Raw genomic sequence first — 15,958 nt, 5'->3', positions numbered from 1 at the left:
CATCAACTTTACTGGAGCTTCATTTAGACTATAATAAAATTTCAACTACCTATTTCTTTTCTTACTCCAGATCTACCATCAACTTTACTGGAGCTTCATTTAGACTATAATAAAATTTCAACAGTGGAACTCGAGGATTTTAAACGATACAAAGACCTGCAAAGGTAAAAACCCCCTAAACCCCAACTCAGAAGTGGTAGGGATATGATGGAGACACTAATGAGACCCCTGGGGGAAGTGGAAGGACCTAATCAAGTCTGTCACTGTCGTGAAGATAAAATGAACAGGGAGAGCTATTCCTTACTCTTTCTTGGGGGTAACAGAGGGACACCAAGTGAAATGAGAAGAACTTTTCAGATGCCCCCTGGTTGGTGTAGGTTAGCTACAGAGTTTTGCTGACAGTGGAGGAGACGGCGGTCACACCCTGAAATAGGTTATGACGTGCAACCAGGAAGAACCTTTCTCTGAACACAGACGCAAATAGGTCAGGCTTCTGTTTCCCACTCAGATGTGTTTTCAGCTATCACAACGTCTGCCTAAGAGCTGATGCATTTTATGCCATTTTTAGGCTGGGCCTAGGAAACAACAGAATCACAGACATCGAAAATGGAAGTCTTGCTAACATACCACGAGTAAGAGAAATACATTTGGAAAACAACAAACTAAAAAAAATCCCTCCAGGATTACAGGAGTTGAAATACCTCCAGGTAAAACATTCTTCCACTTGTGTTTTGTAGAGACTAGTACTTTCCTTTGCTTCTGTGAGATGTAGGAGTATCTGAAGCAAAGACCATGCAAGCAGCAAGGGTAAAGCACATGTAACGACTCTGCAGGTTGCCTGAGGTGTTCTTAAGATCCTCTTCTAAGCAGATGTTAGCTAAAATGCTCAGGTATCCCTTTCCATCCTCCAGTTTCTCCTAGTGCTGAAGCCCTTGTGGCAAAGTTACTGACCCGGCTAATTTCAGGTTTCTCGGGTGGCAAGGGCTATGTAAAGGCAGGACAGGTCAGGAGGAATCCGAGGAGGATCATATATCCTTTCTGGAAACGTTTCACGGAGAGCATGTGCACAAGGCTCCAGGTTTTTTCATTATCAGTGCAGTGCTAGATTAGAAGTAGGTACGATTTTTTAAAATTGATGTCAGACTACATAATCAGAAGTCAGTATTTGGGGCACCATGGATTCCTCTTTCTTCTTCTTCATTGTTAGAAACCTTTTTGTTTGAATTTGGCAGCTCTTGACCAGGTGGGAAGGGCCCCAGAATCCTTGGAGCATCTGATAGAGTTTTAGATCCTCCCAAGAACAAAAAATGAAGACCATACTTTGTACATAATTTTAGGAGTTTCACAGATCTCCCTGATTTTCACCTATATTCCTCAAATTAAGAATTCCTACTGAATCCCATTTCACCTTAGTCCACTTTTCTCATGTGCTTTTCTTGATTTACAACATCCTCATCTTCCAAGAAGCAAAAACACATTGAGAACAAAACTGGGCCTTGAGTCACTTGCTGCTTCTTGATTTCTTCCCGATTTACCTATAAACAGGTTTTGTCCCCTACACCCCTTTGAGATAAAAGCCATCAAAATGGATGTGGTACAGACAGATGTTCATCTCAAGGCTATGAGTTTTACTTTTTTTCAAGTGTTGCATCTAAATGTCTAACCAGTGAGCACAACCTGAGTCTTTCCTTTCTCAAGCCATTCCCAATTTGCATTCTTTATTCACAAGTAAAGAATTTACTCTGATTCCAACTTCTGGCTGCTTTTAAATCTACCCATACTCTTACTAGCATTCTTTTTTTTAATGAATAGAATTAGAACACACAAAAAACAGAATTATAAAGGAGAACACAAGTCATAAGGGTACAATTCAGCAAATGTCCACAAAGCAAGCACACCGACATCCAGCAGTGTTTCCCAGTGAAGTCAATGCTGGGGAAAACTACACCTTGCACTGAACATGAACTGTCGGGAAACATGCATGAACCATACAAAGCACCTGTCACAAAATCCTCAAGACTGATAGAGGGAACAGGAGCCTCCCACACCAAACTTCAAAGGTTTTAGCAATGACTGGAGTTCTCATGACTGGCTCAGAACAATCTCACCAAAATGTAAAGGTACAATCTAGAGGTAATGACAGCCAGAACTGATACCTTAGCCTTACCTGCCAAAATGCTGTCAGTAGACTGCTCTTACTTCTCAGAAATCTCAGTTGCCAAAAAGACCAAAGTAGAATTTAAAGGGCTGATAAAGGGAATGGAGGGAAGTCCCTATACTGTCCATTGTTCCTGAGTAATAATATAAAAGACATATACACAGTTTATAAAACTGTATTTTGTCCATTGGTGCAAAAAAAAATATTTGACTATCGATCCTATATTACACATATGTATTCAAGCTTTTAACAGACATATTTTTCTATAAAGCAACTTACAAAAAAGCAGTTCTACACTTCTTTGCCTTGATCACAGAAAATACTAGCTTACAATTCATATTCACAAGCCTAATCTTGGGAGCATTCAATTTCATTCTTCTGCTCATTTCTAGTACTTTTAAAACACAGTATTATCAACATGCAATGTAGTACACACACACACACACACACCGCTACGTAGGTAGCAGAAGGGCGGGGGGAGGGGGGGGCGTGTGCTGACCCGCAGTGTGCTCTGGGCCACCGCGGGGGCCCCCGCTGCACTGCACACACAGGACACTCTGTGTGTCACACAAGATCCCGAGAGGATATAATAAATATTTAAGAGGCATAAACATACAAGTACATATATATATATTTTAAATGAAATACATTCAAATCAGTGTGAAATAAATGGACAAATAAACCCATGAACAAATGTGGACTATAGAAAGAACATCTTCATTTTACATCGATTGTGTACTTTCTTTCTCCTACTGCCACAGATAATCTTCCTTCACTCTAATTCAATCACGAAAGTGGGAGTGAATGACTTCTGCCCAACAGTACCGAAGATGAAGAAATCTTTATACAGTGCGATAAGTTTATCCAACAACCCGGTGAGGTACTGGGAAATGCAGCCTGCAGCTTTCCGCTGTGTTGTGAGCAGAATGAGCGTTCAGCTCGGGAACTTAAGAAAGTAGTTATTACTTTTATCCATTTAATATAAAATTAAAAAATTGTTACATTTGGAATACTTGAACTCTATTAAAAATGGTGGTATTATGCAAACAAGCAAAAGCTATTCCTAAGTGGTAAGTCCACCGACTTACTTTATGACAAAAAATTTCAACAGAATTTTGCAAAACTATTGCTACATCAGGATTAAGAGAAACATGCATCTACTGCAGTTTCCTTTTGTAAACAAATGGATTTTACATAAATCTTATGCTTGAACATTCTTTTCTCAGTAACAAAAAAACCCACATTCAGTATTTAACACTTTGTTATCAAGTACATTTTAAAAAGAACTGTACTGTAATTGGAATGCTTGACTTAGCAAAATTTGTGCTCTTTCATTTGCTGTTAGCAAACCAAAATTGACAAGAATGGTTACATGAAGAGAACATTATACTATTCTTATTCTTTAATAACTCGGGTAGTACTGTAATGTTTCTGTTAATGTTGAAGAATGATTTCATATAATCGTATTCAAATTCTCATATCTTAGAGCTTTACTGTCTTTATGTTTAACTCCTTATAATAAGGCCTTCCGTGTTTATTATCAATTTGACAGATGCTATTCATAACATCTGGTTTCAGACTATAGCACATGCTTTCTTAATTTAATTATTACCTGATTATAAAACCTCTATAAAAATATATAGTGACTGTTTATATAAAATCTGTAATTCACGTTCTTTATTATCTCAGTTATTATAAGCTTTCAGTAGTACATCAATTGTTAGGTCATAGGACAACGTCACCTCAAAGCTAAGGCGTACTTTCAAGATGTCCCTTGTGAGACCCTGGCCGGAAGAGCCTGGAGACTATCCATTCCACACAAACTGTTTACTCAAATATGACAAACTAAACAACTCTGAAATACAGCTAGTATAACTGAAGAGGCAGAGTCCTAAACAAAACACACAGAAACAAAAGGTCTGTACAAAAACTAAGCGTACCCTACGTATTTTTTATTTACATTCAACATAGGCAAAGCTAGAAAATTTAAAAAAAAAAACATTAAAATATTGACTTGAAATAAAATACTTGTGCTTTGGTTTAATTTTTCTTCTCCCACCCAGGAACATAAACTATTTTTCAGTAAACTCTAACTTATATATAACACTTTTAGCACAGTATTAATGCTTTCTCGTAGGAACATTACTGAAATACTCCCAAATATGCTTGTGCTATGAAACATAATCACCTTTATCTTAAACTACCACAAAAACTAGATTTTAAATAATTTTGAGGGTAGTCAAAAAATACTCCATATATGTAAGGTGGGGTGGAGGGTTTGAACATCCAGGTCAGCAATGGGTAAAACAGTCTTGTTCTTCCTAGTGACGGCCCCCAACTATGGCACTTCTGGCACCCTGGGCTGGATTGTTCTGGGGTTGGGGTGGGGACGAACTGTTCTTTCCTTTGCAGAAGGTCTCTGCCCTCAAAACGACAGGAGCACCTGCACCCCCCCCTCCCACAGTGCAACACCCAACAATGTCTGCAGACACTACCAATGTGGGGGGTACAAGTGGGGAGGGTGGAGTCTCATGGCAGCTAGTTGAGAACAATGCTTTACAGGAAATTTACTTAATTTCTAAAATCTGACCCAAGTTTGGAAACTTGGAGCAAAACAGCTACTTTTGTTTTGTAAAACTATAGGGACAAGATCAAAGTGTGATTAATATAATAGAAGGTGGACTGCCTGAGTGGCTCAGTTGGTTGAGCGTCCCAACTCCTGATCTCAGCTCAGGTTTAGATCTCAGGGTTGTGAATTCAAGCCCTGCATTGGGCCCCGTGCTGGGTGTGGAGCCTAATTTAAAAAACAAAACAAATAAAGAATAAAAGTTAACCAGCAGTAGTGATGACAGAATGAGCCCAGGGATGCAGAGCTTTGAGTTAGAAGGACAAAACCAGAAATCCAGTTCCATTGATAGTCCTGGGAAGTCACAACCTCCTTGAGTATGTCTCCTCATCTACAAAGGGTAGCGGTGACAATGCTCATCAGCCATGAGGATTGAATGGCAAAATGTATGTGAGTTTTCACAGAATGAGAACAAATAATACTAAAATTTGTATGGTACCACAGAAGACTCTGAGTAGCCAAAGCAATCTTGAGAAAGAACAAAGCTGGAGGTACCCCACACAGCTATACTAATCAAACAGTATGGTACTGGCACAAAAATAGACTCATAGATCCATGGAACAAAATACGAGCCCAGAAATAAAGCCATTCTTGTATGATCAATTACCATACAACAAAGGAGACACGAATATGCAATGGGGAAAATACAGTCTCTTCAATAAACGGTGCTGGGAGGGCGCCTGGGTGGCTCAGTTGGTTAAGCGACTGCCTTCGGCTCAGGTCATGATCCTGGAGTCCCGGGATCGAGTCCCGCATCGGGCTCCCTGCTCGGCAGGGAGTCTGCTTCTCCCTCTGACCCTCCTCCCTCTCATGCTGTCTGTCTCTCATTCTCTCTGTCTCAAATAAATAAATAAAATCTTTAAAAAAAAAAAAAATAAAAAAAAATAAACGGTGCTGGGAAAACAGGACAGCTACATGCAAAAGAATGAAACTGGGCCACTTTCTTACAGCACACACAAAAATAAAGTAAAAATGGATTAAAAACCTAAATGAGAGACCAGAAACCATAAAATTCCTGAAAGAAAATATAGGCAGTAATATCTTGAATATCGGCCATAGCAACGTATTTATAGATTTGTCTCCTGAGGCAAGGGAAACAAAAGCAAAAATAAACAAACTATTGGGCCTACATCAAAATAAAAAACTCTGCACACCGAAGGAAGTCATCAAAAAAAAAAAAAAAAGGCAATCTACTGAATGGGAGGAGATATTTGCAAATGACATATCTGATAAAGGGTTAGTATCCAAAATATATAAAGAACTAATACTACTCAACACCCAAAAAGCAAATCATCCTATTAAAAAATGGGCAGAGGACCTGAAGAGATATTTTTACATAAAGATGCCAACAGACACATGAAAATACGTTCAACATCACTCACCAGGGAAAAGCAAATCTAAATCATAATGAGATATCATCTCACACCTGTCTGACTGGCTAAAATCATGAAGATAAGAAATAATAAGTGTTGATGAGGATGTGGAGAAAAAGAAACCTTATTCTACTGTTGGTGGGAATGTAAATTCATGTGGCCAATGTGGAAACAGTATGGAGGCGCCTCAAATTAAAAGCCGGAGTACGATATGATCCAATAATTCCTCTACTGGGTATTTACCCAAAGAAAATGAAAACACTAATTTGTGAAGATACATGCACCCCTGTGTTTACTGCAGCATTATTATTTTTTTAAGATGTTATTTATTTATTTGAGAGAGAGAGAATGAGAAAGCGCACATGAGAGGGAGGAGGGTCAGAGGGAGAAACAGACTCACTGCCGAGCAGGGAGCCCGATGCGGGACTCGATCCCGGGACTCCAGGATCATGACCTGAGCCGAAGGCAGTCGCTTAACCAACTGAGCCACCCAGGCGCCCGACTGCAGCATTATTTACAATAGCCACGATATGGAAGCCACCCACGTGTCCAATAGATGAGAGGATAAAGAAGATGTGGTGTATATATACAATGTGGAGTAGTATCCATAAAAAAGAATGAGATTGTACAATTAGTGACAACATGAACAGACCCTGAGGGTATTACACTAAGTAAAATAAGTCAGAGAAAGACAAATACCATATGATTTCACTCATATGTGGAATTTATGAAACAAATGAACAGATAGATTTAAATACAAAGAATGAACTGGTGGTTGCCTGAGGGGAGGTGGATGGATCAATTGGTAATAGGTAAAGGGGATTAAGATGTACAGAGTTCCAATTATAATATAAGTCAGTCATGGGGATGAAAAGTACAGCATAGGGGTGCCTGGGTGGCTCAGTTGGTTAAGTGACTGCCTTCGGCTCGGGTCGTGATCCTGGAGTCCCGGGATCGAGTCCCACATCGGGCTCCCTGCTCGGCGGGGAGCCTGCTTCTCCCTCTGACCCTCCCCCCTCTCATGTACTCTCTCTCATTCTCACTCTCTCAAATAAATAAATAAAATCTTTATAAAAAAATAATAAATAAATAAAGTTTCATTGGGCGCCTGGGTGGCTCAGTTGGTTAAGCGACTGCCTTCGGCTCAGGTCATGATCCTGGAGTCCCGGGATCGAGTCCCGCCTCGGGCTCCCTGCTCGGCGGGGGGTCTGCTTCTCCTTCTGACCCTCCCCCTCTCGTGCTCTCTGTCTCTCATTCTCTCTCTCAAATAAATAAATAAAATCTTTTAAAAAAAAAAGTACAGCATGGGGAATATAGTCAATGATATTGCAATGCAGTGTGCAGACAGATGGTGACTACGCTTACTGAGGTGAGCACTGAGTAATGTACAGACCTGTCAAATCACTACAGTTGTACATCTGAAACTAAAAGAACACTGTGTGTCAACTATACTTCAATTAAAAAAAACAAAGTATGTGAAACTGCTTTGTAAACCGTGAAGGTTCATAAAATATGAGTATTATACTGGAAAATTACTGACTAATGAGACAAAATAAAGATTATGAAGCTGTTAACATGAAGAGAGTATATTACAATGATAATCACTTTAAAATTAAAATATTCTAAAGTTCCAATAGTTTCAGTAAATCATTTTGCTGCATCATAAAAATAAAATTGTGATATCCTCCACTCATAAGAACATTAAGTAAAAGTCAAATGTTCACTAAAATTGTAAGAATCCAGGTCTTAAAATTAATAGTTCAATTCATAAGGTTAACAAAGAGATCAGTCTATTATCTCAGTAGCAGAGCTTAAAGTAGCTAAGTTTATCTCTTTCTAAAAAGACAAAACAAAGTATTTTTAAATGCTGGAAATGATTCCCGAAATCACTGCAGTTAATTTCCTGTTGTTAATGTTGTTTTTCATCCCACAGCTGTTAACCATTTTTGGTTATAAGTTTACAAAACACAAATCACTAATAAAAATCATAAACAACCAAACCGAATTGAAAGCTTTCTGCCACAAACCCATTCTATGGTAAATATAAAATATTACTCACTTGAAATCCATTAAAGTTTGGAAATAAATCACTACACCTTACTGGGCTTATTAAGGACTTCAAGACAGAAAAAAAAATCTCAAAGACCATCCATCCATACTTTCTCCCAAATACTACAATAAAAATGATCACTGAATTCATGGAAAAAACATAATACTTTTTGAAAATCACTTGAAGTCACTAAAACTAAAGCTTATTTTTTATTTTTTTAAAGATTTATTTATTTGAGAGAGAGAGAGTGAGAGTTCGAGTGGAAGAGGCAGAGAGAATCTCAAGCAGACTCTGTGCCAAGTGCAGAGCCCAATGCGGGTCTCGATCTCATGACCCTGCGATCTGGACCTGAGGTGAAACCAAGAGTCAGATGCTTAACCGACTGTGCCACCCAGGGGCCCCTAAAGTTTTTGTTGTTGTTTTTTTTTAATCAATTGTGTTCCTCTTTAAACTATTGCATTATTTTTCTTTCCTTCATAACTCCGTCTTTTTTTGAAAGACCTGCCTTCCTTCTGTCCTCATCACCTCTATGCTCACACAGTACTTAACCTATTGCACCTGACTTACCAATTCTCAATCCCAGGACCGTGGGATCATGACCTGAGCCGAAGGCAGACGCTTAATGACTGAGCCACCCAGCCTTTTCTTTTATTAGAAACTTTTTAACCTACGTTTCAAGACCGCCCATGATCTCCATTTGAAAATAATGATTTAAAAAATTTTAATTCCCGCAACTAACATACAATGTTCTATTAGTTTCAGGTGTCTAATATAGTGATTCAACAATTCTATATATTGTCAGTGCTCATCACAATAAGTGTACTCTTAACCCCTGTCACCTACTCAAATAATGATTTTTGAGCTTTTTATTTCATGCTTATGCCTTTTTATGCCCCATCCCCAGGATGACTGTTGTTTCTCACATACACTCCGTACTTTCTGGCTTCTCTGTACTTGTGATGCCATCCTTTGCATCCACCAAAATCAAACGCGACCTCAAACGTCAGTGTCAAAAGTCACTCGCTCAGCAATGCTTCCTGGATTCTACCAGAGCAGATGTGGCTTCTCCACCCCACCCAAATCTTCCCAGTACTTTGTGCCTCTCTTTTGCACTAATCACAGTCTAACTTAGCTCAGCTGGTTATTCCTTGGTCTCTTCCCACACTGTCCAGAGGGCTTTAGCCATCCTGGGTGCAAGCGTTGCTTCCTTGTCTGTGTCCAGCCCTCACCAAAGGCTAGCACACTGCCTTGGCTCAATACATGTTTCTGAATTAAATCACTGAAGGGAAAGGAAGAACTTCTATCCTTACCATAGGACATGATGATGCATTTTTATCCTGCACGTCTTCTTTCTTCCTGGTGGTTGACCCATCCCTCCAGCTCTGCTGCAGACAGTGTGCTCTACGATAGTCAGAGGGCAGTTCCCCTGGGGCACTCAGTGTTATGGTGGGGATTTAGGATAGTTCCTATGATCTGGGCAGCTTCGAAACAGACCCTCCTTCCCAATCAGCTCTGATGAGCGCTGAAGCAAGGTGTGCATTCCCAGCAGTGAACACGGAAATAAAGAGAACGGTTTTAAAATGAACCCTTCCATAGACAGAGGAAGAGCTTAAAGAGGGGCCAAAAAGGCAGAAAAGAGGGACAAATCAGGGCAAGGTGCAAAAGCAATGTGTGCCATTCCCAGTTTTCCATGCAGGGCACAATCAGTCATGTGAAGTCCTGATATTAAGACTTGCATTTTGATTCCTTTTGTTACGGAAAATACCACAGAAGCAAAAGCAGACAAAACAATATAATGAATTTCCATGTACTTCTCAGTTTCAAAACTTATCAACTCGGGCGCCTGGGTGGCTCAGTTGGTTAAGCGACTGCCTTCGGCTCAGGTCGTGATCCTGGAGTCTCAGGATCGAGTCCCGCATCGGGCTTCCTGCTCAGCAGGGAGTCTGCTTCTCCTTCTGACCCTCCCCCCTCTCATGTGCTCTCTTTTTCTCATTCTCTCTCTCAAATAAATAAATAAAATCTTTAAAAAAAAAAAACTTATCAACTCATAGCCAATCCTATTCATTTATATTCCCATGTTATTTTAATAACAGCTTTATTGAGAAATTTAAAGAACACAGTTCATTGGTTTTTATCTTTTTTTTTTTTTTTAAGATTTATTTATTTATTTAGAGAGAGAAACCAAGTGAGTGCATGTGAGCCAGGGGAGAGGCAGAGGGAGAGAGAGAATCTCAAGCAGACTCCCTGCTGAGCGTGGAGCCCCATGCTGGGCTCGATCCCACAACCATGAGATCAGGAACTGAGCCCTGATCAAGAGTCGGACGCTTAACTGACTGAGCCACCCAGGCGCCCCAGTTCGGTGGTTTTTAGTGTATCAGGGTGAGCATCATCACCACAATCAATTTCAGAATACTTCATCACTCCAAAAAGAAACCCTTTACCCGCTGAAGGTAACGCCCCACCTTAGGTAACTGCAAATCCACGTTCTGTCTCTATGAGTTTTCCTATTCTGAATGCTTGATATAGATGGAATCATTCAATATGCGGGGTGTTTTGTGTCTGGTTTCTTCCATTCAGCATGTTTCCAAGGTCCATCCATGCTGCAGCTGTGTCCAGACTACATTCCTGTATCACTGAGTAACATTCCACTCTCTGGACGGCCCACATTCACTGATCCACTCATCAGGTGGTGGACATATACACTGTTTCCATTCCTTGGCTCTTATGAATAACACTGCTATAAATACTTGCGTATTACAAGGTTTCTGTAGACGTCCGTCTTCACTTTTCTTGGGTACATACTTAGAAGTGTAATTGGCAGGTCAAATGGCAACTTTGTGATGAACTTTTTGGGCACTGTAGACTATTTTCCATAGTGGCTGCACCATTTTACATTCTCATCAGCACACAGGTTGCAATTTCTTCACACCCCCACCAATAACAGTTACTGTCCTTCCCTTGATTTTTGTCGTAGTCCATCCTCTCGACTGCAGCCATGCTAGAGACTGATGTGGTAATTCACTGTGGTTTTGATTTGCATTTTCCTGATGACTGGTGATGTCAAGCACCTCTTCTGGTGTTTAGTGACCATTTGTTATCTTCTTTGGAGAAATGTCTGTTCAGATCCTTGCCCCATTTTTAAATCGGTTGTTGCTACTATTCTCCTTATTATTACTGAGTTGTCTGGTTCTCCATCTATTCCAGACACAAGTCCTTTATCAGATATAGAACCTGCAAAATTTTTCTCCCATTTTGTAGGTTGTTGTTCCACCTTCTTGAGTATCTTTTGGCACAGGAAAAAAAATTTTTAATTTTGGTTTTGATTAAATTTCTTTTGTTTCTTGTGCTTTTGGTGTCACAGCTTAGAAACTGTTGTCTAATCCAAGGTCATAAAAACTGACATCTATGTTTTCTCCTAATATTCAGGAGTCTTTGCTCTTACACTTAGGTCTGTGTTCCATTCTGAGTTAATTTTTGCATATGGCATGATGCGGATCAGGATGCAAACCATGCTCATTACCCCAGAGGCTCTTCCACACCCTTCCCAGTCCACACCCCCACTTCCCCCAGCAAACATCATTAACTCGCTCCTCCAATCACAACTTTGCCACCAGCAGCACAGCCCTCTCCTTAATTTTTTTTTGTAAGTTTTCTTAGTAACTGTTAACCCTAATAACTGATTTACATAAGTTACAGCAGTTCTGCTTCCTGGGTCCATAAATACCCCTCTCACCCATATGTCTAATCATTTCAATACTTTGAAGAAACCAAAATATTCCTCTCACCTGAAGGTACTTGCAGCAATATTATATAATTCCACAGAAAACACGGAGGATGTCGGACTACTAAGTCTCAAAGGTGACTCCAAGAATTCTCAGATGGGATTAAAGGAAGGGGTTGGCTATGAAGTGGTAACCCCCAAATAACAGAAAGACAAAGATAAGGTGGCATATAGAACAAAGGGAAGGACAGAACCTTGGATCAAGAAGCAGCCTCATTTAAATTTCTAGGATGAGTGAATTGCTTCCCCAGAGGGAAGAGGTGACTTCACACCTGTGACTCATGACAAGCCTCTGGGGTTGGTTAGCAGCTGTGACCCTACAGCTATAGGGATTCTACTGACTCTGTCCATTCTGAGACCACTCTACTTCCCCACATATCTTAAAAAAGATACATATTTCTAAATATTTCCCCCCCCAAAATGAGCCCATTAAATTTATTAGACAGATTACCTATTTTTCACCATGGGAGGGCAGTCTTATTCTAATATGCCATAGAAGTCTGAAAATAAAGACAAGAAAGCTAGACATATTTTATTATTTTTTTAAGATTTATTTATTTATTTATGAGAGAGAGAGAGAGAGAGGGAGGGACAGACCACAAGCGGAGCGGGGGTGGGGAACGGCAGACAGAGGGAGAAGCAGGCTCCCCGCCGAGCAAGGAGCCTGATGTGGGGCTGGATCCCAGGACCCTGAGATCATGACCTGAGCCAAGGGCAGATGCTTAACCGACTGACTCACCCAGACGTCCCAGCTAGACATATTTTAAAATAATCTTAAACACTACTTTTGCATTTTAAAAAGGTAAACAATGACACTTATCTAGAAGCAGAAATTGTCATACATGATCTGACTAATAAAAAATATACTTAGGAAAACAAAGGAATGGCATATTTGAAAAATGGGACAAGCAGCATTGTGCTTTGTATACTTATAAAATAAGTATCCTCACTAGACTATAAAACCTTTTAAGAAAAAAAATAGCAGCCTCTAGCACTTACCTAGTCCATACTATATGGCAACAACAAAGTAAGCATTTAACAAAAAATTTTTTTTAAGATTTTATTTGTTTATTTGACAGAGAGAGCGAGAGAGCACAAGCAGGGGGAGCAGTAGAAGGAGAGAAAGCAGCAGGCTCCCCGCCAAGCAGGGAGCCCGATCTGGGGCTCGATCCCAGGACCCTGGGACCATGACCTGAGCCAAAGGCAGACGCTTAACCCTCTGAGCCACCCAGGTGCCCCCAAAGTAAGCATTTTAAATGCAATGTTCCAATACCAAGCACTCAATCATGTTAACTTATGATGGTACACATGCACACACCAATCCCCAAAATCATAGAGAAATGCAAAGGGCTTGAAACAATGAAAATGATTTTGGGAAAGAACAAAGTTGGAGGATGTATACTACCTAATGGCACAATGTAACGTAAAACTGCTGTTAACCAGGAAGGCAACAATGGAACTTTGAGAATCTAGAAACTGAGAATTTAGGATTGAGAATCTAGAAACAGACCTGTACATTCATGGTTAATTGATTTTTGACAAAGGAACCCAGGTAACTCAATGGGGAAATAATCATCTTCTCAACACATTGTCCGGAGAGAGTTGAATATTCACATGCAGAAAACTGAACTCAGACCTTAACCTCGCAACGCACACAAAAACTAACTCAATATAGATCATGGACCTAAATGTAAGAGATGAAACGACAAACTTCTATGAGAACATAAAAATCTTTAACTGCTTACTCAGCCAATTAATTCTTCAACTTGACACCAAAAGCCATAAAACAACCATAAAAGAAAAAGATAATTTGGGCTTTTCAAAATTAATGTGTGTCGAAAGACACCATTAAGAAAATGAAAACTTGGGGCGCCTGGGTGGCTCAGTCGTTAAGCATCTGCCTTCGGCTGAGGTCATGATCCCAGGGTCCTGGGATGGAGCCCCACATTGGGCTCCCTACTCAGCTGGAAGCCTGCTTCTCCCTCTTGTACTCCCCCTGCTTGTGTTCCCTCTCTCCCTGTGTCTCTCTCTGTCAAATAAATAAATAAAATATTAAAAAAAAAAAAGAAAAGAAAAGAAAGAAAATGAAAACGTGGGGCGCCTGGGTGGCTCAGTCGTTAAGTGTCTGCCTTTGGCTCAGGTCACGATCCCGGGATCCTGGGATCGAGCCCAGCATTGGGCTCCCTGCTCAGCAGGAAGCCTGCTTCTCCCTCTCCCACTACCCCTGCTCGTGTTCCTGCTCTTGCTATCTCTCTGTCAAATAAATAAATAAAATCTTTAAAAAAAGAAAGAAAGAAAGAAAATGAAAAACTTGTGTGGTGCCTGGGTGGCTCAATTGGTTGAGCGTCTGCCTTTGGCTCAGGTCATGATCAGCGGGGAGTCTGCTTCCCCTTCTACTCGTGCGCATGTTCTCTCTCTCTCAAATAAATAAATAAATAAAATCTTTGAAAAAATGTTTAAAAAAAAAGAAAATGAAAACTTGTGTCATGGACAGGAAGAAAAAATATTGTAAGCCATATATTTGATAAAAGGATTTGTATTCAGAATGTATAAAGAACCCTTACACTCATAATAAGACAAACCACCTAATTAAAAACAGGAAAGGGGCGCCAGGCTGGCTCAGTTGGTGGAGCATGTAACCCTTGATCTCGGGGCTGTAAGCCCCACATTCGATGTAGAGATAACTTAAAAATAAAATAAATAAATAAATAAATAAAATCATAAAAAAAATAAAACAGCCAAAATTTGATATACAGGTTTAATTGTTATCAAAATTCCAGCAAGGCTTTTTGTAGATATAGACAAGATTATTGTAAAACTTATGTGGAAAGGCAGAGGCGCCAGAATAGCCCAAACAATTCTGAAACAAAGGGAGGAATCATCCTTGCTGATTTCAAGGAGGCACCAAATGTTGAGGAGGGTGTAGAGAAAGTGGGTCTCTCACTCTTCATGAGTGGGAATTTAAAATGGTACAGTCACTTTGAAAAGTAGTTCAGCAGATTGTTTCAAACTAAACATGTGCTTACCAGAAGACCTAGCAATTACACTCCTAGGCATTTACCCCAGAGAGATGTGGACACGTTCACATAAAAACCTGTGACTGTTTATAGCAACTTTATTAGGAATAGCCCCAACTGGGAGCAACCCAGATGGACTTCAGCAGATGCGTGGTTACACAGGCTGGGACCAGCCTTATTACTCAGTAATAAAAAGGAATGAATTGTTGGTATACAACCTGATCAATAACCTGGATGGATCTCCAGAGTTATGCTGAGTGAAAAAAAAGTCAATTCCAAAAGGTTACATATTCTACTATTCCAGTTATATAATATTCTTGAAATGACAGAATTATAGAAACAGATTAGCGGTTGCCAGGAGCCAGGGATGGGAGGGAGAAAAGCAAAGAAGATTCTGTGGCTATAAAAGGATAACATGTAGAATCCCTGCAAGGACGTAAATGTTCTCTCTTCACCTGTATCACCCTCAGTATCCTGGGTGTGATAATGTACCACAGTTTTGCAAGATGTTATCATTAGAGGAAACCAGGGCATAGCATACATGAGATCTCTTTGTACTATTTCTTACAAATGTGTCTATAATTATCTCAAAGTAACATTTTTAACGAAAAAAAAATCAACCAAGAAGTATTGACTATAGTAGAATGCAAGGTATTGGATAAATCAACACCAGGGACCATGTTAAGGATGGTTTTATAAAATAACCAGATAGTTCACAGACAGCTTAAGGGGAAAGAATGGAATGTCCAGGGGCGCCTGGGTGGCTCAGATGGTTAAGCGTCTGCCTTCGGCTCAGGTCACGATCCCAGGGTCCTGGGATCGAGCCCCGCATCGGGCTCCCTGCTCCACGGGAAGCCTGCTTCTCCCTCTCCCACTCCCCCTGCTTGTGTTCCCTCTCTCGCTGTGTCTCTCTCTGTCAAATAAATAAAAATAAAATCTTTAAAAAAAAAAAA

The 15,958-nt window shown here is 40.1% G+C and overlaps 2 protein-coding genes across 2 annotated transcripts in view; one reads left to right on the top strand and one right to left on the bottom strand.

Annotated features, from left to right (window-relative positions):
* ASPN (asporin) overlaps positions 1 to 4,173 on the top strand; it is a 24,285-nt gene extending 20,112 nt beyond the window's left edge. Inside the window, exons 6-8 of the mRNA XM_044920665.1 lie at positions 71 to 164; positions 569 to 707; positions 2,920 to 4,173. Of these exons, the coding sequence (XP_044776600.1) occupies positions 71 to 164; positions 569 to 707; positions 2,920 to 3,117 (431 nt within the window). The 3' untranslated portion in view covers positions 3,118 to 4,173. The remainder of the gene's footprint in view (positions 1 to 70; positions 165 to 568; positions 708 to 2,919) is intronic.
* LOC110584356 (centromere protein P) overlaps positions 1 to 15,958 on the bottom strand; it is a 241,534-nt gene that overhangs the window by 110,493 nt on the left and 115,083 nt on the right. The window lies entirely within an intron of this gene.

This window comes from Neomonachus schauinslandi, chromosome 13 (assembly GCF_002201575.2).
Source record: "Neomonachus schauinslandi chromosome 13, ASM220157v2, whole genome shotgun sequence".
Classification (NCBI taxonomy): Eukaryota; Metazoa; Chordata; class Mammalia; order Carnivora; family Phocidae; genus Neomonachus; species Neomonachus schauinslandi.
This window is presented reverse-complemented; position numbering and strand designations above follow the sequence as displayed.